A 25,154-nucleotide genomic window follows, 5' to 3' on the forward strand; every position below is an offset into this window, starting at 1 on the left:
AAAACAAAAGCCGATTACTATGATGTGGAATGAAAACATTAATGAACCAACCGCATGCTGCCACGCAAAATCATGTTTTGTCTAAATAAAATTTATTATTTGTTATTTAATCAAATGTAAATGTAACTAGTGGTGTATGGGATCGTGTCTTAAGGCAAATTACAGTAACTTCCCGTACCATTGAGTATATATTATTAAGAATACTGTATAACTGTCACTATTCGTATTTTATAGACGAAATATAAAAGCTTATGAATTGGCGACGATGTTAATATATGTTTACATGAAAAGTAAATAAACGAAACTTAATGAAGCGGAGTAAAAATGAAAAGACCTTATCTCCATACTTCTAAAGATTTTATAAACTGAATTGCAAAGTTAAAATAATTTTTTTGAAGTATATAAGTAAGCTTTAGAATTTTAGCCTAAATTAAAATTAAAATCCAAATTATTTTCGATATTAATTTTTTTTTACCCAAAAACAATCGTTTCGTCAATACAAGCAAAAATCTTTTTGAATCACTCAAATTACGGATGCTTCGTTCTCTCAAAACTGCTATTTAACTCCGTATCTCCAAAACCGCTGAACCTGCCTTTGCCAAAAACTAATCTCCACTTCTCCCCATACTTACGAATCGAATGATTTTGAATCATTCAATTTGTGTACTCCGTCCTCTCAAAAACTCAATTTCTATTTTCTGCACTCTTTGTTCCGCATCTCCAAAACGGCTGGACCTGCTTTTGCCAAAAACTAATCAGCACATCTCCCTATCAAAAGGAATCAATTGCTTTTTGACTAAATCAAATCGGTTGATCCGTGCGCCCGAAATTGTGGACGAAAGTTTGTATATACTTTAAATAAATAATTTCGCATTTGCAATTTATGGGGCAATTCTGCAGTAATAGAGCTCATAGTTGTCATAGCAACGCTCTCATATGTAAAATAAATTATGAAAATGTCTATCTATTTGCCGTGTGATCAGGCGTATTTTACATAAAAGCAAGCAAGGGAGAATGTTATGATAACAGAATTCTAGATGGTGCAGTTATCATAACATTATTCCTTGCTTGTTTAAATATGTAAAATACGCCTGATCGCACGGCAAATAGATCACAGAGAAAAAAAGTTAGAAAAAAAAGATACTTGGTGGTCTAAAATGATCTTTACAGCAGACATATTCACATCAAATCATCAGATATTTTATAAATATTTTAATAATAAGAACAAATTTTGTTATATTTTTTTTGGGTTCCGTACCAAGATTTTTAATTTTTAAGTTTTACTTATACGGTTCAAACAAATTTTAAAATTTTCAGAAAAAAATGTTTTTCAAAATTTTCAAAAATATACAAAGTTTTATACTTCAAATTTCTAATTCAGTTGAAAACTGTATATATTTTATATGCGTTATTCAAATCGTAAAAAAAAAATCCTCAAATGGATCCATTCGGTATCTCTTTGTTAATGTAAACATTTTCAAGTGTTTTAAGCGATAAGATCCTCACGTTATATTATATGTAAAAATAAATATAATTATCTTTTTGAAAACATTTAAAACAATTGTTATTATTCATCATTGATCGAAATTTATTGATTATTATTTTTTTTTTTGCTCGAATATTTAATTCTGTTGCGGGAAACTACCTTAACTTTGAAATTCCTTTTTACCTATGGAAGATTTTACGAAATAAGTTCGTAATCAAAAACAAAGTAAAACCGGTAATTATGTTCTGATTCAAAAATTTGACATGTTCACTTCCTATTTTAGTAAATCAACCTGATTATGATTATATAAATTTAAAAAAAAACTCCAAATTATATTTGAATATTTATTTTGCGTGGTATGTTTGGGAGTAATAATGTTACCAGATTGCATAAGAAATCTCATCGACTGTCACATGTCATAAATGGTAATATGACGGAATGCACCTATTTGAAGTTATGATTAATTTGTGTTGTAAATATATTGTAGCTCGTTGATTGAAAAAGCGTTTTGTTTATTTATTTTTAACGTTAAAAACAAAAATGGATATCATATTTCATGAGAAGGTAAATTGCATACTTTGTTTCTATGTGTTAATGTAATTGTAATTGTGTGTATTCATTTTTAGCAAGACGGTCGTTTGTGTGCTCAGCATTGTCTAAATGCTTTATTGCAAGGCCCATATTTTTCTGCAGTAGAATTAAGTATAATAGCAAACAAGCTCGATGACGAGGAAAGAGAACAGATGGCTGAGAACGGAGTTGACTCTGATGAATACCAACAATTTCTCCAACAGCCCTCTAATAATCTAGATGACACTGGCTATTTCTCAGTTCAAGTTATAAGTAAAGCCTTATCCCTGTGGGGATTGGATTTAGTTAACTACTGGAGCAGTGAACCAGAAGCCCTAAGCGCCCGTGCTGATCCTAGCATGATGAACGCATTCATTTGTCATCACCAAAATCATTGGTTTTGTATCCGAAAATTTGGCTATGAGTGGTTTAATCTTAACTCTTTACTCTCGGGGCCTAAATACATGAGTGACACTTATCTTGCTGAATTTCTTAACGAGTTGCAATCATCAGGGTACACAATATTTGTAGTGTCTGGAGTTTTTCCACAGTGTGATGCCGATAAATTAGTTAATGAAACACAACTCTCCCTTAGGTACTTATATGCAATTACCAATAACCATAACATTTTTGAAAACAGTTTACTGTCTAAAGTGCTATTCGTATTAGCAACAATTTTAATTTTCTATTTGCTATGTATGTAATTTATTTTAAATACATACATGATTTTTGAACCAGAAAGGTTCGTATCGACATATTATTTTAGTTATATTTAATATAACTTAGATTTACAAATTAGTTTGTTTTAGGCCAACTATAAATATACCATTGGAGCAATCACCTATTGCTATACCTAATGGTAAAGAGCATATAATTCCGATAACGTTAGAGACTGATCAACCTGTAGCTCACACTACGGAACAAGAATCTGTTATTTCTTCAGATGATGACGAAGATTTGCAAAAAGCAATTTCTCTAAGCTTGCAAGGCGAGAATAATAGTTTAAAGGAAATTATACAAATACAACCAATCCCGACCGATGATGAGGAACTACAGGTAAAGTAAATTTCCATTTATAGATATTTTAATTTTAAATAATGGTATTTTTAAGTATGACATTGACAGCTTTCATGTTTTTTTTTATATATTACAATTGCAGGCTGCCTTAAGATTGAGTTTAGAATGTTTTTCCAATCCTGTAACACCTGATCCGATAGAGACTACCGATTGTAATCGAATGATCCGCATTGAATCAGATGTAAGCAGCGCTCAAAATATGATAAAAGATTAGTAATAGTTTATTAAATAAATCAAATTTTAAAAATAACAAAGTTACTATCAGTTTTAAACTAAAAGAGATATATTTTTAATACCATTAATATATATGTTGATTTTTTAAAAATTATATTTATACATGGGAAAAAATGTATAATGTTGTTGGTATCATCATTAGTACAAATAATCGTGTTGACTAAAACTACTTATACTGATGATACATAGTTAAATTTTTATGATAAGTAGATTTATAACATTAGTTTATTTAATATTTTTTTTGTCTTTATTTGTTATACATTTTAAATTATATAACAGGGTTAAATCGGCGTAGCTCAAAATGCGTACATATATATAAAAATGAATATATTTTTATATGAAATTTGAAAAAAAAGTCTAATGGTTAGATTATATTTTATAATTATATAATTTATAAATGCATGTAACAATGTTCTCAGATAATTTAAGTGCGTTAGAGAAAGTTCTCTTGGAAATCACAATGTTTAGATTTTATTTTTCCTTATATTCTAAAAGGTTCAAAGTATATTTTAAGCCTAAACATTTTTTTTGGTTTTTCGAAAACTCTACAGTGGTGTACACCCCTTAAAGTCGAAGCCATAGACCTAAATTAATGAACCTGTCTTGGATCCATTAATAGGATTAATTTGTTTTTAAATAAAAATTTGGCAGTGATATTAGTGATAATTCCAAAGCACTTACTACAAATTTTTAACTATATATAAAGGTGCCTTTGCTATTTGAATTTATTATTGAATCACTTATTTATTTATTTAATTTGATTATTATTATTATTATTTATAGTAGGTATTAATTTGGGTCTGTGTTGATTATTGATGTTTTGTAAAATGAAACTCAATTTTAGTACTCGTAATTAGAATTGTGATAAACATTTAGTAAATTTAAGTTCACCATGTTACTATCATCTATTAACTATAGCATTTTCAATATTGAAATATTTACTGTGCAGCTAATATAACAATTTTGTTTTTCTGATCTTGATTGTTAATTTAGTTTACAAAGTATTGATAAATAATTTGATTATTGTTTCTTGGAAATATTTAATATAATATAAGCACATTGCTTTTAATTTAAGACATTAAGAAAATCATATTGTGATAACATTTTATTAATATGTTTAAACATTACATGGAGCTTAAAATCAATAAATATGTTTGTTCATTTCATTTCATTATCAAGATAAAATTTAATTTATATATTTCATGTTGATGATATATTTCTAATAAATACATTATTTATTATAAATACATATTTTTAATAAACACATTATTTAACTGAAACAAATTGTGTTTTGTATTGGAATATTTTTAGTGTTAAATATAGTGCATTTGAGAGCTCTAGGCACATAATTTGAGAACTCATTTACATTTATTTTTTTTAACTTAAAAAAAATTGAGAATGTTATTTTTTATATATCTTTACGTTTCAAAGTTTCTGAACATTTTGGCATACCTTAGATAAAATGGATGTGTGTGTGTGTGTGTGTGCGGATACAATTTTAGTCGACGATTTAGGGAATACGAATCAACCGATTTAAGTAATTCAAAAAACATTCGATTCCTATTGATCAGGAGACATGCTGATTAGTTTTTTACAAAGGTAGGTCCAGTCGTTTTGAAGATACGAAGTAAAAAATGTCATTCTAGTTTTCGAGAGAACAGAGCGTCCGATTTGAATAATTCAAAAAACATTTTTTTGGTATTGACTAAACAAAGAACTGATTAAATTTTTAGGAAGGCAGATCCAGCGGTTACGGAGACTCAATAAAATGTTTTAACAGCTTATTCGTGGAAATAAAAAAATGAGTTAAAAAACATTTCGTTATTGTTATACGTTTCGACACTTTATGCGAATAGAATCTTTCGTTCGTTATATTTCTTCTCTGTTTCTCTTTCCCCTTTCGTTTCTCACAAATCGCTCCAACTCTATTACACGGGCGGACTACACTGCGTTGTAACCTTGATCAGTGTCCACAATGCACCGCTATCAATAACATTAAATATAGGAGGGCAAGATGTGCTCCTTCTATTTCTCGTTTTATTAATATAATAGTATTTTATTATTTTACACAAATTTAGTGTTCAATCAATTTTACATCATAATTAATTTTTTCTGTTGTATTTCCTGGTTTGGTATGTATAATTTCCTCCTTTTTATATATTTATATTTATCATCAACTTTGTATTTATGTTATATGTTTTTTAGATTACTGAATGATGACACACATCAAGTGTCGAAACGATTAATGGAATAAATAATTTTGTTATTTAATCTTATTTTAATTCGACGATCGGGCTGTAAAAATATTACAAATATGTATCAACGTCGACAAAACTATCACCATATATATATATATATATATATATATATATATATATATATATATATACTAGCAAACCCGACGAACTCCGTTTCGCCACCAAATGGTTTCGTGAGAAAGATGAAGAAATTTTTTGTTTGTTTTATATTTGAAAAGGAAAAATGTGACTTTATTATACAACAGTATTGAATTTATTTCGATTACAAAAATGAAGTGTTTTTTAGTTGAACTTCTCTAAGTAAATGAAACTGAATCCGCAAATTATCCGTTTCATTGAAGTGCTCTTTGGTAAACCACATTTTTTGTTTTTTGGTCTGACGTTAACACAAACAAAGCGGATGGTTTCCCAACTCGTGAACAGGCAACGTATAATTGCCCATGTGAAAAACAATGATTTTCTAAATAATCTATTTGAAATTCATCCCGCAAACACTAAGCGATTGGCCTTGCGACTTGTTATTGCGAACGCAAGACGAATTGGAAATTGCAAACGTTTGAAGTCAAACGGAAGACCAGTCGGAATCATTGGTATGTCACCATATCGCCAGCAATTTTTGATTGAATGGTGAAATTCAGTGCGTGTACATCATTATTCTTTGCGGCAAGAGTTGCTCGTTGACTTAACCAAGCATAATTCTGATAATTCTCACTAATGTCATTACTCAAATTTTTAATCACGGTGCGTTAAGCCACGATGCCAATTTGCATTAAGCCACGATGCCATGCACCACTAACAAACCTATAAACCTTGCGGAGCCCGAGACCTTTCTAAAGCCGGCCACAGACGTAACTGTATACTTGCGCAACTGAATGAATGCGCAACCAGGCGTATTTTCACAGCGCCCACAGACGGTTCAAGTTTATGTTCAAGTACTTGCGCAAGCATATCACAAATGTCAAATAATAAATGTCAAAACATAACCTAAAAATATATCTGTTTTGTTAATTTATGTATTTACAGCATCAGAAGAGAATTCAAAGTGTTCAGAGGGCTAATTTAATAACTTTTAATTGTCGATAACTTCATAAACTTGTATTATGAATTCGCTACAAAGTAAAATAAAAACGGGACATGTGCTGCCACACGCGGCCAGCGAATGAATTTGCCGACTTGAATGATTGCGCAATTAAAATAATGAAAAAGTGCTCATGCCTACTCGCTTGCACCAGTCTGTCAAGTTGCGCAAAAAACACTCCACAGACGCTACAGAATACATGCGCAAGTCGCAGGTTGCGCAAGTATACAGTTACGTCTGTGGCCGGCTTAACGAATGCAAAATCGTCGAAATCGGTTCGTGCGTTCTGGAGTTATTTCGTCAGGAAGGAAAACCCGACTTATTTTTATATATATATATAGAAGATATACACACACAATGTCGATTTTGGAAAATAACGGCTAAATTCTGTATCAAAAATCGCCGTCAGCGCCATCCAGAAAGCGCGTACTGCGCAGGTACTAACAAGACGTCAAATCGCCGAAGTATCCAGGATCGCTATCGGATTCCATTCGGAATCCAATATGTAATCCCGATCAAATCGAGGTCAAACCCAAAATTTATTTGTTATCAATTTCTTATCTGTCATAATGAGTTTGATAAACAAAATGCAGAAATTCATGTGGCATGGTGTGTGGTGTTTGCAATACGAAAGTATTGAATAATGACAATGATCTGTTATTATAGTTGTTTTGTAATTATTTATTTGTTTTTGCTAATATGTCAAAACGAGGCTTCGTTAGGTGACAGGTCGCCTTATTTTGGAAACTGCGTCAGGAAGTGTTTGGAAGAAAAATGTGTTGATTGTAAGATATATTATGTATACACACTTATATTTAATATACATAAGCCTTTTGTTGTCTAAGGCCAACAGGGAATTTATTTACACTTTGCTTTTTAGTTCAGTGTTCAACCTAACCTAAATTTACTATTTATGAAACTAGTCATAATTTAAAGTTCAATGTCATGTATATTCTATTACAATGATTCCTTAATGTTTTCAACTTCAATTAAAGATTGTAATGAAAGCTTTTCCTTAGATATTTTTTCTGCTCAATGTTCAATAGTTGTCACAGATATCATGCTTCGTACAATATTTGAATTTTGTAGTAGTGCTTAATGTATTATTGGCCATATTTAAAAGGCTAGATACAAGGGAATCTTGTTTTTATTAATACTATTAGGACTCAGTAATTGATTGTCCTGTTTTTTTATCAACCCATATAATTTATATAGTTTTTACATCCGATATTGTTTGATTTACCATTATTGTGCATTATTTTTCAGTACAATCTTTCAAAGATCCATCGGACACAAATGTATTAAACGATTTTGTACACTGGCACTGCAACGATGATTGTAGATATAATTGTATGTGGAAGACGGTGGAAAGCTTCAAGGAGCGAAAATGGTCCACACCACAATTCGATGGAAAGGTAAAGTACATAATTTCATTCAAATGTCACATGATCTGATGTATTAATTACTGCATTTATTTTATTTAATATTCATTTATATTATTTTTTTTTGCAGTGGCCATTCAAAAGAGTATTATGTTTTCAAGAATTCGCTTCAGTTTTATTTTCATTCACAAACTTTTATGCAGTCTACTATTTATACAGAAAGCTGAGGAAAAGATTGAACCGAACATATCCCATGTATTTTGTTTGGAATGTTTTTGCACTGGTAATAAAATATCTACATATATAAACAGTATATAATACTCCAAAAACTTGTGTTCATTCAATTAATGTTTATATCAATAGGTTTCAATAAACGGTTGGATTTGGTCAATGATATTCCACACTAGAGATGTGCGCTTCACTGAATTCATGGACTATGCTTCTGCATTTGCCATAATTTTATCCTACTTCTATTGTCTCGGAATGAGGGTCTTGGTCGGATTACATCAAATCTTCTCAATAGCATTCAGTTGTTTTTGTGCCATTTTACTTTTCAACCACGTCAAACTTTTGAGTGGTACTAGAATTGATTACGCTTACCATATGCAGATCACAGTAACAATAGGTAAAGGATAATGTATAATTTAATACAAGCGTATACAATTTTTCTTTTTTTGTTAAGATATATTTTTATTTCAGCGACTGCAAGTATTTTAGGGTGGTTAATTTGGTGTTGGTTCAACAAGAATAAACTTCCATACGTCAAAAATTGTATAATTTTCATGTTTTTATCTGCTATTGTTGGACCGGTTTTGGAACTAGCAGATTTTCCACCAATTTTCTGGATTTTTGACGCTCATTCTTTGTGGCATTTGTCTACAACTTTTGTTCATGTATACTTCTACAGGTAATATCATGTGTTTTGTTGAATATATATTTTTCCTGTGGTTTACACTTATTTAATTATACCACATATATTTTGTCTGTACCTTTTTTCACTTCCCATAGAGTAAGTTATAGTAATCGCAAAAAAATCGAAAATAATTTTTTTCATATATCTTTGCGTTTCAAAGGTTTCTGAACATTTTGGCATACCTTAGAAAAAATTGATTGTGTGTGTGTATGTGTGTGTGTATGTGTATGTATGTATGTATGTATGTATGTGCGGATACAATTTTTCGTCGACGATTTTGGGAACACGGATCAACCGATTTGAATAATTCAAAAAATATTTGATTCATATTGATAAGGAAACGTAATTATTAGTTTTTGCCAAAGGCAGGTCTAGCCGTTTCGAAGATACGAGGCAAAAAGAACCAAAACTTTGACATTTCGTCTCTGAAACAACCACGCAGCACGATTGCTTTAAATAAAAGTTCAAAACTTTCAGAAAAGTTCGTAGTTAATAAAAATTTTCGAAATATAATAAAAATTCAAATGTTTCAAAGTTCATTTTTTTCAAAAATTTCAAACATCTCATTTTTTCAGTTTTCAAAAAAATTTAAAAATTTTTAGCAAAATTCAAAAAAAAAACAAATATTTCAAAAATGTCATAGTTTTTCAAAAATTTTTAAATTTTCAAAAATATCATTTTTTTCAGAAATTTTAAAGGTTTTTTAAAAAAATTAATTTTCGGTAAGGGTAGTTTTAAAGAAGAAAAATTCAAAGAAATAAAAAAAATCGAAATTTAAAAAAAATCTAATTTCTCAAAAAAAGCAATTTTTTACAAAAATTTGAAAATTCTCAAAAATCTCATTTTTTCCAAAATTTTCAAAATTTAAAGGTTTTTTAAAAATTATCATTTTCGTTAAGGGAAGTTCCGAAGAAGAAAAATTTAAAGAAAAAATAAATTTCGAAATTTAAAAAAAAAAAACAAATTTTTCAAAAACGTCAAATTTTTTAAAACTTCAAAGTTCTCAAGAATCCCATTTTTTTCCAAAATTTTCAAAAAAATTTAGAAGCTTTTTGAAAAACTATTTTCGTCACTGAAAGTTTCGAGAAAAGTATTCAAAAAATTTCGAAATATAAAAAAAAATCAATTTTTTCAAAAAAGTCAATTTTTTCAAAAATCTCAAAAATCTTTTATTTCCAAAATTTTCAAAAAAAAATTAAAAGTTTTTTAATAAATTTAATTTTCGGTACGGGAAGTTTCAGCAATTTGCCTTAATGCCATGCACCACTAGTTTACCATCTTTTTGCAAAATTAAAAATTGTAATTTTTTTTTACTTATAATATAAACGTAGTTTTCTCTATATTTAATCATTTTATTACTTTCAGGTTTATGATAGAAGACAGTATATATTTAAGTAAAACACTTCCAGATAAAAATTCCATGACACTACCAGAAAGATATATAAAACGAAGAGATTCCTCAGAAAATAGGAAATTAATATAAGAATTAAAATTATTAGAAAACTTCTTAGTCATCATAAAAAATTTTTGGCCATATGAAATATTAGTCAAAGCTTCTAGAGACAAATCGTTAGGCGTGCATTATTTATATAGATATATTTATGTTATGTTAAATATTTTTAATTATTTGTTCATGAAGAGTCTATTTAGTACAAATTTTATTAAAGATTTATATATATGCGGTTTGGGCAACTTAGGTGCTTAAGAGGAAATAGATTAAAAGAATAATATGTTTTAGTTGATTTGTTTTGTCTTTAATAATGATTAACTTTACTTAAATTAAATAATATATAAAAGAAATTAAAATAGTAAATGGAACTAGATGAAATTGCTTAGATTTCAGGTTTAACCTGTTGCAAATGTTTCATATTTTTATCAAATATGACAAAACAATTTTCTAAATCATAATTCTAAATATAAGTTACAAATATTTGAAACCACCTTTGATAAAACTTTAGTGCGATATTAGTCATATAGTATTATTATTTTTAAATAGTTATTACGCTAAATTTTAATAATTGATGTTGATAATTTTTGCAGAGTTCTATGTTGAAAAAATATTTTAAATATAGTCAATTAATTGTTTACAATGATCTGCTTAAACTGTTTATGTTAGTAGACTTTTTTCAAATCTAAAAGAAATCGATTTTTAAAGGAAAAATCATTAAAAATTAATAGAAAGTATATGATGAATTAAATAAAAAATGTATAACATTTATTTGAAGTATTAATTTGTTTTTCAAAACCTTTAAAAGTTTTTTTTAGTTTTCATATATACATATATATTAGGGTGGTCCTTAATATGGACATTTTCAAATTTCATTGCTCCCAAAGGCTCAAATGCTTCCAAATTAATAAAAAAAAATCTCTTAAAGTTTTAGCTCTTAATATTAACATTTAGATGGTCTTAATTAATAAATTAATTGAAAAATGTCCATATTAAGGACCACTCTAATATATATATATATATATATATATATATATATATATATATATATATATTACAAAGATGAAATTTTAAGAATAATTGTTATCATGGAGGTAAAATTTATGTTTTTAAATTTTATATAACCGATTACTGAAAATTAAGTTTTAATTAATAGTTCAATAATTGTTATTATGTTGATTTTTTAATGAAGATGATAAAGTAAATTTTAATATTGTAATATCCTAATTATTTATAAAATTATACTTTAATGTTATATGTACGTTCATAAATGTTTAATTATTCTATACATTTTATTTTTGTTATTAACAAAACTAAATCCATAATAAATGTTATAGTTACTATGTAATAAAACAGCCAGGTATAAAACGAGTTTAAAATTAACAATAACAATTAATAAATTTATTTATTTAAATTTATGTTATTATTTATCAATATTACTAGATGTTAATAATTTAACAGTTTTTAACGGCATCAAATTAATTTAAAGACTAGCATGATAGTGTTAAAATAGCACAATGATATGTATTTGTTACTAATTATATTATAAGTCAAATTTAATTGCAAAATTTATATATAGCTTGCTTTGATTGTTGATTAGATAAAATGTAATATTAATTACACTAAAATAAGATGTTATGAAAGATTTATTTCAAAATTCTTCAATATATTAATTATATTGAAAAATAGTGATATTCCAATAGAGACGCAATAGATTTTTTTCCTTGTTTCAAAAACTTGAGTGCAATTCAATATAAAAATCTTCAAAGATAAAATAACATAAATGTTATAATTAAATGTTTAGAAAAAAATTTATATGTTTGTAAAGATATAATCTGCCAATAACCTGTTTAGTCTAGTATTTATACTAACTTTTATACATATCATATCAAAATCTTGGATTAATTAAATGAAATTACCATCTTGATGTGTTCAACGACTTTGGAAAAATAAAAAATTAAAGACATTAGCAGATGGCATTTTTTGTGTAAAATAATAATATAATGAAATTGACAATTTCTCAAAAAATGTGGTAGATAAAAACTCGATTTAGGTTTAGAACTTAATATACTTTTTTGCTAATTATGAAGAATTTTGAATTTAATAAATGAAATATACCATCTTAATGTGTTCACCAAAATCAAAATCTTGGATTAATTAAATGAAATTACCATCTTGATGTGTTCAACGACTTTGGAAAATAAAAAATTAAAGACATATTAGCAGATGGCATTATTTGTGTAAAATAATTATATAATGAAATTGACAATTTCTCAAAAAATGTGGTAGATAAAAACTCGATTTAGGTTTGAAACATAATACACTTTTGTGCTAATTATGAAGAATCTTGAATTTAATAAATAAAATTACCATCTTAATGTGTTCATCGACTTTGGAAAAATAAAGAATTAACCACATTGGCAGATAGCATTATTTGTGTAAAATAATTGTGTAAAGAAATTAACAGTTTCTCAAAAATGAAATAGGTAAAAACTCGATTTAGGTCTAAAATTCAAAACACTTTTGTGCTAATTATGAAGAATCAGCTTGGACGCTTAGAATTAATCAACACAAATCCTTATTGAGATATATCCAAAGGTTTATAAATTTTTAAAGTCAAATAAAAAAGCAGAATCGTCTCACAAAAACACAAAAAACGAAGTTTTGCTATTGTCGATTATATTTTTCATAATTTTATTACGAGTCTATGTATTGATTTAAGTACAACAGTGATTATCATTCCATCAATTATAATATTTAAAAAGAATATTTAATATTAGGACTTTTTACAGTCATCCTAGGATAGTGATAGTATCATAACCTAATTTTCCATTTTATGTTCAAATTCTTTTGAAATTAAGCCTTATATGTTAATTCAAGATTTCTGTAATAATGTTTTCAAAAAATATCTTATTTTTTCCTTAACAATTTTTCTTAAAAAATGTGCTATTAATTATTTTATTCATGCATTTTGTCAAAAAAATATTATATAACTAGACTTACCCATGTGTCGTAAGTGTCTTCTACAAACCGCGTCAGTCTGCTATATTCTTTCTGGTATTTAATATGTTTCTTCATTATTTTTTTCTATAAACTTGTCACTAAGCACTACAGATAATACTAAATTAGAAATCACAATAAAATAACACACGCATTAATTTGATAATTAATTTTTCCGATGCTTTCGCATCGACAGCCAAACACTAAATGTCCTCCATGTTTTTGGATTTGACTCAAATTGTATCAGGCGCGCAGCATTTAATAACTGTCACAAAAAGCAGGGCCGCATTTTGATCAACTTTAAATATTTTAAACAAATATGTAGATTATTTTGAAGTCCGAATAACACATTATTATATTGATAACACTTGCTCAGATATTCACAAATAACTAGTTTTTTCATTGCTGTACATATAACACTAAATATTAATGTCATAATAATATTTCAAATGCAAAGTCTTGTTGAAATGCCCTAAAAAATAAATAGTATACACACAGTATAAATAGAACAAATACACACTGAAACTGCAATTATAATCACTAATTGATATAGTATAGTAAAAATAAATCAACTTTGTAAATAATCTACTATTAAATTACTGATTAATAGTTAATCGAATTAAATACAATTGACCTAGTAAAAATTTTGTTCTTTACTAATATTAAAGTATTCTTTTCTACACACCGTTCACAATAATGCATTTTTGCTATATTCTGCCTATTTAACATTCTTTTCAATGTTTTACACCACAAATACAATAATTATAATGTTAAAACAACATCCTAATCACCAAAACTTGTAAATATATTCCAAAATATTAAATTTCATTTTTAAACTAAAAAATATTCTAAATAATTAGCCTTAAGTCACTGTGAGCTTGCTATCAAATGTAAAATTGTGACTGTTCTCCTAATACATCGAAACGATTTTGAAGAGATTTTGTATGGAACTGAATATTTTTCATGCTAAATCTATTTATTTTACCAGGGAAACAGTCACAATTTTGAATTAAAATGGCGCTCACATTGTCAACAGGGCCGTCTGTTAAAATGTTAGGGGTAATTATTTTTAATGTTAAAAATAATAATAATAATAAATATGCAAGATAAATAATGTGTTTGATCAATGGATGACACTATGCACGATTACAATAATATCTCAATTTAAATAAATATTTCAATTACCAAAACTTGTTAAAATATTCCAAAATAATAAATTACACTTTTTATTTAACATTTATTCAAATATTTAAGTTCAAAATATTTTTCCCAAAAATTCAGCAGACGATCCTGTGTCGCTGAAAACGTGCTGTCAAATGTAAAAATGTGACTGTTTTCCTAATACATCAAAACAATTTTGACAAAATTTTGTATAAATCAATATATACATTTATATATCCAATTTCCATACAAACCAACTACACTAGGCCATATATAATGATGTATAAATCAAAATATACATTTATATATCCAATTTTCATATAAACCACAAACACTAAGCCATATATAATGATGTATAAATCAATATATACATTTAAATATCCAATTCCCATACAAACCAACTACACTAGGCCATATATAATGATGTATAAATCCATATATACATTTATATATCCAATTTCCATACAAACCAACTACACTAGGCCATATATAATGATACAGAAATCAATATATACATTTATACATCCAATTTCCATTCAAACCACAAACATTAGGCCACATATAATGATGTACAAATAAATATATACATTTATATATCTAATTTCCATACATGCCACGTACCGTTTCCAATATATAATGATGTACAAATCAATTCAAACACTTAAAAAAATATTCAAATTGAGTAAAATGTTAACTTGATAAATTCAAATTGATGAACTGTCAAACGTCTGACGTCGGTAGGGACATCTATCACATAACCATATGAACCCGGTAGTCACTACGTAGTTCCCAACAAACTGGGAACAATTTTGCATAGAGGCGCTGCATGCGCCACACTGCAAGCAGTATGGCGGGATATTTGAATACGCTCTTATTTTCCGGGAGACGTTTTGTTATGAAATTTTTATTTAGATGTATCTAATAAATGTATAAAACGAAATGCACATAAATATTATAATAAAATAATCAAATTAAATTATTTATATATTTACAAAAATATCTCAAAAGAAGTACATTAAATACAGAATAATTTTGGAAGCAATAATGAAAACAAACTATGATTGAAACTGATTTTGTTACTCTATTAACATTATTGTTTAACATAAACCATATCAATAAGATTTATCTAATCTAAATTTCTTAATAGTGAAATAATTACTTTTTTGAACTAAAATTATTTTTTTTAAAGTGATTTAGAAACCAATTATATTATAAATCAATATTCGAATATAATTAGTCTAAAAAATATTTATTAACTGATTTATATATATATATATATATATATATATATATATAAGATAGTTAATAAACATTTCCTAAAATAATTAATCAATATTATTAGACTTTGAAAGAAAATTCAAATTGGATTGATAACACAATTGGTTTGCAAATTTTGATTCAAACATTTTTCTTATTTGAATCGTGTAATCCAAATTTGTGTTCATATTTGCATTATAATTTCATAACTTAGTAAATAAATTACAGTAATTTTAACACAGTTCGTAATCGTAATACATATGGCAATAAATTAAAGATAAAGAAAACTTATATAAAAAATAATTTCTATTTGAAGATTTGTTTTTGAACGAAAGTAAAAGTAATTTAAAATCAAAAGTTCTTTTACTTTCATCAAAAATCATTGAAACTTATATACTAAAATACATCTTGGTTTTGTCAATTGCATATATTTACTTATGATTATCATAAATATATATTTGTTAAGTTATTTACTACTGTGCTTGTGAATATATTCTTGAATATTTAAATATTTAGTCATTATTACTCTAACCATCGACAATTTTCATTAAAAATTGGAATTTATTTTATATACTAAAATAATTGTTTATAATAGTTTGACGTACAATGCTTAAGATAAATATTATGAAATCAAAAAATAAATAAATAAATTTTTGGATTTTGATACTAATTGGAATCTTAAAACATTCAAGAATACATTACACGTTTCTAAATTGACTTTTTATTGTTCAGATTGTGCTCATTGAACATATGTTCATTTTATTCATAATTATAATTCATTGCATCAGTTGTAGTTATAAAACTGAAATTATGTTATCATATCACTAATATATAAACCGAACATCATGTAAATGTAACATTCCTTTGACTTTTCTTAATTACCAAGTAATTTAAAATCTTACTGTGATATGATACCGCCTTCACGAGAAATCTTAAAATTCTGCAAAACTTAATTTAAATTCCACATTAAAAATAACTATGTTTTTGCACTTCATGAGAATACTACAAATTAATATATTTAAAATTAAAAGATTTAACATAATTATTAAGTTTAATAGATCATTCTGTTAACAGTCCTTTTAAGATAATCTTAAATTTTTACTTACAGTACTAAATTGCACTAATTTACATTTAAATTAAAGGAAATATTATAATTAATACTTTTTATCGATAGACAAACGACTGAATTAAAAAAAAAGGAGTTAGAGAAAGGCACAAAGAATTATTTAAGGAAATACAGAAATCAAATATATTAGTCTTGGTTTTGATTTTTAACTTCCCGAAGAATAATTTTTATGTTTTCATCAAAAAAATCCGATTTGCTAAATTTATGTTTTCTCGACGTTTCAAGCCATTCTGAATCGAATGAGACCATATTTGACCGAATTAAAGCTCTAAACTAAAAAGTAATATAAAATTCCGATCGTTTTGTTACTTGAGGCATAAGTTTACATATATTTTTTACCACTTAATAAAATTTCAATATATGTCCTTTATATCCCAGTAAAGTATAAAAGATGTCTTCAGTTCTAGTATTTCTTTCTCAAAAAAAACTATACTATTATAATATTTATAATAAGTAAAAAGTCAGTAAACGTGTCCGTCTAACCTAAAGATCATTTATAAAAGATCTACATGATACTCATTCTAATTTAGATATAAAATTCAACTACAAATTTTCACTATATAAAATTATTTTAATATAAAACAGATTATTCGAGTAAATATATTTCAATCATTAAAGGTACGTGTTAGTCGTTTAGAAAATTTAAATAAAAAAATTGACTTAATAATACTCTTATATATGGTAATAGATAAACAAATTGCAGTTAAATAATGCAATAATTATTTTCACTTTATAGAATTCTGTATTTAATTTTAAAAAGTGATGATCTCAATTGAAATAAAATCAATGTATATATATATATATATATATATTAGGGTGGTCCTTAATATGGTCATTTTCGAATTTCTTTGCTTCCAAAGGCCCAAATGCTTCTGAATTGATAAAAAAATCTCTGAAAGTTTTAACTCTATATTAATATTTAGATAGTCCGCAATTCAACTAAAAATTTCGTATATTTATTATTAACATATATCATAAAGTAAATTCTTGCGCCATCTGTGATAGCAGACTCGTAATTTTGATGACAATTTATGACTTATAATTTGAGTGTCAACATCACCAATTAAATAAATATTTTGCTACAATGATGAATAAATATTTTTGATGCCATGATGAATAAATATTTCGTTAAACAGTCTACGTGAATTTAATTAGATATTGAGTGATTTATAAATATTTTTAAGTGTTATAATATTTAAGTTCACAAATGCTATCACAGATGGCGCAAGCATTTACTTAATGATATATGTTGAAAAAAATATACGATAGTCTTAATTGAATTGCGGACTATCTGAATGTTAATATTAAGAGCTAAAGCTTTCAGAGAATTTTTTTAATTAATTTAGACGTATTTGAGCCCTTGGGAGCAAAGAAATTCGAAAATGTCCATATTAAGGACCACCCTAATGTATATATGTATGATTCTGAATTTGATGTTGACATATGTATTAGCAAGGTCTAGTAATTGTACATAACATCAATAAAAACACGAATTTCTTTCAAAGCTTTATTTTATGTCCATACGTTTCGGCTATAACCCTAGCCTTCATTCAGTGGAAACAAGAAATAAAATTTAAAAAATTAAGTGAAGTTTATGATGCAATTTTGGAAATTTGAATTAATGACAAATTAAATTAAAATAATCGAACATGAAGTACCAGTGTTATGTTATGGTTATGTTTAATAATGAAAGGCAACAGAATTTATTTGCTCTCTTTGATTTGCTCAATAGAATAAATCGCATAAAATCCCCAAAATAAATAGTTTCAAAAGCCAAATAATATTACACTTGCATTAGAAATAATTGAAAATTTAAAAATATTCTTGCAAGCAATATTGTACATACTGAAATTTTTAGATGTCCTAAAAAGTTTGAATTAAAAATAAGAATTTAAAACTAGTTTTGTCAACAATTTGATTATAATAAATGATAATTTAAAATCAATGTATTTTCTACGCTTTAAGATTGTATCTAATTTTGTGTACTAAATCCAGAATTATTAAAATGTATTTAAAAAAATTAACGTAAATGTTTATATAATTTTAATGATAAACTGTTAAAACAATTAAAATAATAGAGGTGGGGGGTTCGCTAGAAAAAAAAATTCTTGTGGGCGCTGAGAACTCCAGGACCGGCCCTGTATATACGTATAAGGGTGGTCCTTAATATGGATGTTTTCGAATTTCTTTGCTCCCAGGGGCTCAAAGGCTTCCAAATTGATAAAAAAACAATTCCCTGAAATTTTTAGCACTTAATATTAACTTTAAGATAGTCCGCACTCGAACCAAAGTTTCTTATGGAAATAACATAGGTAAAATTTCATTTGTTTTTTGGAATTTTATAACTTAGCGACAAGTGAATCAAAATTTTGAGAATAACATTACAATATTTTCACTTTATAGATTATTACAATAAAAATTTGATGTATTTCATAAAATAAATATTAACTTAGAAAGAAGAATCAAGAAACTTTGGTCGGATTGCGGACAATGTTAAAGTTAATATTAATGGCTAAAACTTTCAGAATTTTTTTTATCATTTTGGAAGCATTTGAGCTCCTGGGAGCGAGAAAATTCGGAAATATCCATATTAAGTAACACCCTAATAGGTTGTCAAATATCTCCCTTCCGCTTTTTTGCTCTTGGTTTATAATACAAAAAGGCGGAAGGGAGATATTTGACAACCTTATATATAATGTGTGGACGTATGTATATATAATATGCATTTCAGAGTGTAATGTATGACAAAAAAAATAAGACCTTTATTACAATTATCAATTATGAGCCGCCCTTTTCCCGCTCATATACCCCATCCACCTTTCGGCAGTGGTTGCCAAAAGTGGATCCGCATCAATAGTGCTCAATAACAACAACTGATTTACATGTGTCGCATGGTAGTCCCATCGAGCAACATTAGGAGCAACTTTCAATGTGAAATGTCTCAAATCGTAGCTGGTGCCCGATCCCAGATCATACAGCAAAAGCATATTTTTTAAACTCAACATACCTTCGTTGAAGAGAAGAGCTGCTTCCTTGGCTTCGCCTCGGGGTGCTAGAGTCTTGAGATCGTATAAACCGAGGAGAGAGTAGATGAAACCGTTCAGTACAAATGAGGGCGGTGAAGTGGGGTATTCTTCAAACCTAAATGAAAAAGGTTCGATTTTAATAATACAACTAGCTGTAAGTGGAATTCTGTCTTAAGGCAATTAGGGCATCGTGCCTTAAGGCAAATTGCTGGAACTTCCCGTACCAAAAATTATTATTTTTTAAAAAACGATTAACATTTTTGAAAAAAATTACTTACTTTGAAAAATAAGATTTTTGACAAAAATTAGACAAAAAATTACTTTTTTTTTTGAAAAAAAAATATTTTTTTTTTATTTTTTTTTTTTTTAAAAAAAAAGTTTTCTTTATTTTGACATATTTTGAAAGATCTAAACTTTTTTCAAAGCAATCGTACTGCTTTAACTGCATAAAGACGAATATCAAACGCGTAGCGCCGCGTCGACGTCTAACGCGTAAACATTGGTACGGAACCCATAGGAATGTAAACCAAAATTATACTTATTGTTAAAATCTCTATAAAATATCTGATAATTTGATGTGCATATGTCTAATGATCATTTTTGACCTACAAATGGCATTTTTTTTTTTTACTTTTTTCATTAGATCTCCGAAACCACTAGACCTGCCTTTATGAAAATTTGATCGGTTCTTCACCTTGTCAATACAAGTAAAATGTTTTTTGAATTATTAAAATCGGACGCTCCGTTCTCTTAAAAACTGAGTTACCGTTTTCGGCACTTTTTGCCCGTATCGTATCTCGGAACGGCTAGACCTGACTTCGCGCCAAAAACTAATCAGCACGTCTCCTTATCAATACGAATCGAATGTTTTTTGAATTATTCAAATCGGTTGATCCGTGTTCCCGAAATCGTCGACGAAAATTTGTATCCGCACATACATACACACACACGCACACATACACACACACACACACACATACATCAATTTTCTAAGGTATGCCAAAATATTCAGAAACCTCTGAAACGTAAAGATATATAAAAATTTTCATTTTCGATTTTTTTGCGATTACTATAACTTGCCCTACGGGAAGTTAAAAAACAATTCACTTGTATTGACAAGATGAAGAACTGATTGAATTTTTATTACATACCATATATATTTTCCTAAGAATGTGGCAAGTACTCCTCCTTGATAAGAAGGAACTCTAAAAGGTCTCAATCCAGCCAGGGCTGCATTCAGGTATCGCTTATCACCATTGGAATGATAATAGGCTCGTGCAAGAACTGAAATTGCATGTCCTTGTCCCATGGCCGAATACCTGATAAAATAATAAATACAGCATAAATAATTGACAAATTTACATAAAATGAAATATTATATCAAAGTTTTAGATCTGACAATAATAATGTAGAAAAATTATTATTATTATCATTATTACCATCCGTTCTGTAGCTCCTCAAATCCAGATGCAACTCTACGTTTGACCGCATTGGGCCATCCACCAGAAGCATCCTGGTTATTAATGAACCATTCGGCAGCTGCATAAAACTGAGTGATATGCTCACTCGAAGCTAATGTTAAATTATCTAATTGGCCATCTCCCAGCAGACTGACTGAAGTTATCTAGAATATTAATAATTCAACCTTTATAATAACCTTAATAATAATAAATAATGCAACCTTTATAATATATATTACAATTATCTTACCTTAATTTTGGTCTTTGATATTTTTTTCCTAGATTTATCTTGAATAATAAGCAAGTCCTTTTTGTAAATCTACAACTAGTCTCTAGTTAAATGTTTCCAAGTATCGGCTTGGCCGATACCGTGATATATTACATCATCCTGGAACAAATATTATTTATAACTAGTTGAAAGTGCTCCCGATAGGTGTAATAACTGATTTAATCAACCGAAATAAACTTCTCGTTCGGGAAGTTAAAAATAAAATACATACAAATGTCATTTATTACCTGGGCTGATATCAGGATGTCACTAGCCACATAAATAAGCGTATAATTATCTTTATTCTCCCGATTCTGAAGAACAATTTTCAAGCTGCCATTATTCCTCAGAAGTATATCGACTCCCATAACTAAATCCAATACATGATCCATTTTAAGTACTATTCCATTATCAACTATATCATCACAGTAAAATTTTAATATCTTATTTCTATTATTTCTGTCATCTAAATCTATTTCTAATTTGGAATGTGGGGGTATAACCCAATCAGCTCGGATTGTATTTGCATTTTCTACAATAGTCTTTCTTTGTTGGGGCTCAGTCAGGTTCTTGCTGTAATGAGATAAGCCGAATTGAGCTATTTGAGTGGGATAATAGTATCCTTGGCTTTGCCATTGCGTGGAAATGGGGACTCCGTCTATAGCAGAGATGCATTTTACGCGGTCTCGTATTTCGACGTTGTAATTTTCGAATGCATGAAAATTCCTCTGGGGTCATATTTGCCTTTAGGGATGTAGATTTTACTAAAGCTGTGAGACCAATCGAATTGCTGAACGCCGTCTACTAGGGACAGTTTTCCATTGATCTGAAAAAAAAAAATGCAAAAATTGTAATAATTAATTATTAATCGTATAATAACTAAAAATACTAGTTATGCTAATACAAACTAGTGGTGCATGGCGTCGTGCCTTAAGGAAAATCACTGAAACTTTCCGTACCAAAAATTGACATTTTTAAAATAGCTTTAACATTTTTTGAAAACTGAATAATTGATTTTTGCAAATTTTAATTTTTGAAGTAAAACTGCTTTAAGCTCGAAAATTTCAAATCTGTACAAATGCAACGGAAGTGTGTTACGGCCGAGTCGAGTGACAATGATTCGTCATTTTATGCGGGTCGATTGTGATTGGTCGTCGTGTCGCGTCAGAGGGTTCTTTCATTGTATAATAAAACCAGTGGTGCATGGCATCGTGCCTTAGGGCAAATTGCTCGAACTTCCGTATCAAAAATATATTTTTTTTAAAAGATTAACATTTTTGAAAAAATTTTAGTTTGAAAAGATCTAATTTTTGAGAAACTTTAAATTTTTGACAAAAATTTATTTTTTTGAAAAAAAAAGACCTTTTAAAAAAAATGTTTTCTTCATTTTGACATATTTTGGAAATTCAGAACTTTTTTTCAAAGCAATCGTACTGCTTAACTGCATAGAGACGAAATATCGAAGCGCGTAAGCGCCGCGTCGCCGTCTAACGGACAAACGATAACATTTAAATTAAATAAAATTATACGTATTAAAATCTCCATCTGATAATATGATGTGCATATGTATAATGATCATTTTTGAACGCCAAATGGCATTTTTTTTTACTTTTTTCACTAGATCTCCGAAACCGCTAGACCTGCCTTCCTGAAAATCTAATCTGTTTCTTCATCTTGTCACTACAAGTAAACTGTTTTTTGAATTATTCAAATCGGACGTTCTGTTCTCTCGAAATTGAATTTGACTATTTTTAGCAAACTTTGCTCCGTATCTCCGAAACGGCTAGATCTGCTTTGCCAAAACTAATCAGCACGTCTTCCCATCAATAGGAGTCGAAAGTTTTTTGAATCATTCAAATCGGTTGATCCGTGGGTCTCGAAATCGTCGACGAAAATATACACACCATTTTTTCTAAGGTATACCAAATATTCAGAAATTTCCATTTCATTTTCGATTTTTTTGCGATTACTATAACTTACCCTAATAAGATAATATATACAAAAATATTTCATTTAAATAACATAAAAATTTCCTATTCCCCATGAGCAAATAATAAAATAAACATCATTATATGATAAATTACAGCACTAATTTTGTTGAATATGATTTTGCGATGTTACTGAAATAAGTTAAGTACCTCAAAATATTTTTTTATAAAAGAAAATGGTATGAACACTTCATCTTTATCTTTTCTGCAATCGATCACTTCATTATTGTTGATATGGCACTCAATTCCTCTCAGTTGATATGATACAGAATTATCATCCGAGTTGGGACGTGAGTACAAATCTGAAAAATGTGAAACAATTAATTAAACCACATAATCCACAGAATGCTCTTGCAAACATTATTTCAGTAGAGTAAACATATGGCTTTTACAATGCAATAAATTTGCTCTGCCGTGTGAAATAGCGATTGATTTATATAATATTTATATTTGTGTCAAATGCATTTGAGCCACTATAGTATTGCAAATAGTATGGCTTTTGTATATTATTCAGTACATCTTTTACATCGTTATACATTTATAAATACATTAACTATAAATATAAATTGTGACTTATCAGACTGAGAAGGTTTCTCAATGAGAATCTATCGATACCATCATTGATTTTTTTTAGCTATTTCACTTAAAGTTAGATGGCCATTGTAATGAAATATTTACTCAATTAGGGGCACATACGATTCAAATAAGTACTTATAAGTAAAGTACTAATAAGTAAATATTAAATTACTATGTCAATTACCATGTGATGTCAACCCACCTGCTATAGGAATATTTCCACAGCTGCTCCACAAAGAAAAAGTGATGACAAACAAATATGCATAATATAATAAAAGTTTATAATTCATTCGCCACATGATCAGAAATGTCACCGACTAATATCAATTTGCATGTCTTAAAATACATAATAATTCGTAATAGATACGACGAACTCATTCTGCTGCATGCACTAATCAAGAATCGATATTTTAACGAAATTAAAAGACTTTACGATGCATTTGTAATTGATTATTATGAATTTTAGTTCGTGGCAATCATTTCGGCAATCGTAACTGCCAAGATAATGGATTTTTATGATAAAATTTGTATTTTTTGCACCATATGATTTTGACGTTCCATAATGAACTGGTTTTTAGGTTATGCTTATGTTAGCTGGACTGCTGTCAACTTCAGAGAACATGAGGCGGTAAATTTGAATTTTACATTAAAAATGAAGAATAATTTGAGAAAAACACTGTTTAAAATAATATGGGTATATTGGATTTTATTTATTTAGTGTATTATTAACATTTTAATATAAATTATTTAATATTTAACAAATATTAAATGATTTATATCAATGTATAACATGTTGAGATATAAAACCACGTAGATATGATGTGTACTACAGCTCCCATATGGTCTA

At 27.9% G+C, this 25,154-nt stretch overlaps 3 protein-coding genes across 3 annotated transcripts; 2 read left to right on the plus strand and 1 right to left on the minus strand.

The window, feature by feature from the left end:
• The first annotated feature begins 1,927 nt into the window (after positions 1 to 1,927).
• On the plus strand, positions 1,928 to 3,347 carry LOC113377879 (ataxin-3-like). The gene is made up of 4 exons (XM_026618326.1): positions 1,928 to 2,050; positions 2,113 to 2,651; positions 2,866 to 3,112; positions 3,168 to 3,347. Exons 1-4 carry the CDS (start codon positions 2,027 to 2,029, stop codon positions 3,345 to 3,347), a joined length of 990 nt encoding a protein of 329 aa, XP_026474111.1. The 5' UTR covers positions 1,928 to 2,026.
• Positions 3,348 to 7,213: 3,866 nt separating this feature from the next.
• On the plus strand, positions 7,214 to 10,481 carry LOC113377886 (post-GPI attachment to proteins factor 3-like). The gene is made up of 6 exons (XM_026618337.1): positions 7,214 to 7,488; positions 7,970 to 8,118; positions 8,216 to 8,368; positions 8,449 to 8,710; positions 8,785 to 8,992; positions 10,364 to 10,481. The coding sequence occupies exons 1-6, from the start codon at positions 7,347 to 7,349 to the stop codon at positions 10,479 to 10,481; spliced, it is 1,032 nt and encodes a 343-aa protein (XP_026474122.1). The 5' UTR covers positions 7,214 to 7,346.
• Positions 10,482 to 19,763: 9,282 nt separating this feature from the next.
• LOC113377896 (D-glucuronyl C5-epimerase-like) lies at positions 19,764 to 24,606 on the minus strand. The gene is given in 8 exon segments (XM_026618348.1): positions 19,764 to 20,130; positions 21,167 to 21,334; positions 21,455 to 21,639; positions 21,726 to 21,863; positions 21,992 to 22,458; positions 22,461 to 22,569; positions 23,882 to 24,033; positions 24,510 to 24,606. Coding segments are annotated over 8 exon segments (1,683 nt in total).
• Between the last annotated feature and the right edge of the window lie 548 nt (positions 24,607 to 25,154).

Source organism: Ctenocephalides felis, unplaced genomic scaffold (assembly GCF_003426905.1).
Source record: "Ctenocephalides felis isolate EL2017-DRISC unplaced genomic scaffold, ASM342690v1 CF-g0.4_SCAFFOLD_00845, whole genome shotgun sequence".
Lineage (NCBI taxonomy): Eukaryota > Metazoa > Arthropoda > Insecta > Siphonaptera > Pulicidae > Ctenocephalides > Ctenocephalides felis.

Bases quoted from the DNA above. Each gene is read 5' to 3' on its own strand.
- LOC113377879 (XM_026618326.1), top strand. From the start codon at position 2,027: ATGGATATCATATTTCATGAGAAG. The intron at 2,051-2,112 runs GTAAATTGCATA...ATTCATTTTTAG, and splicing joins ATATCATATTTCATGAGAAG to CAAGACGGTCGTTTGTGTGC. The intron at 2,652-2,865 runs GTACTTATATGC...AGTTTGTTTTAG, and splicing joins GAAACACAACTCTCCCTTAG to GCCAACTATAAATATACCAT.
- LOC113377886 (XM_026618337.1), top strand. From the start codon at position 7,347: ATGACAATGATCTGTTATTATAGTTGTTTTGTAATTATTTATTTGTTT. The intron at 8,369-8,448 runs GTAATAAAATAT...TTATATCAATAG, and splicing joins TTTGGAATGTTTTTGCACTG to GTTTCAATAAACGGTTGGAT. The intron at 8,711-8,784 runs GTAAAGGATAAT...TTTTTATTTCAG, and splicing joins GCAGATCACAGTAACAATAG to CGACTGCAAGTATTTTAGGG.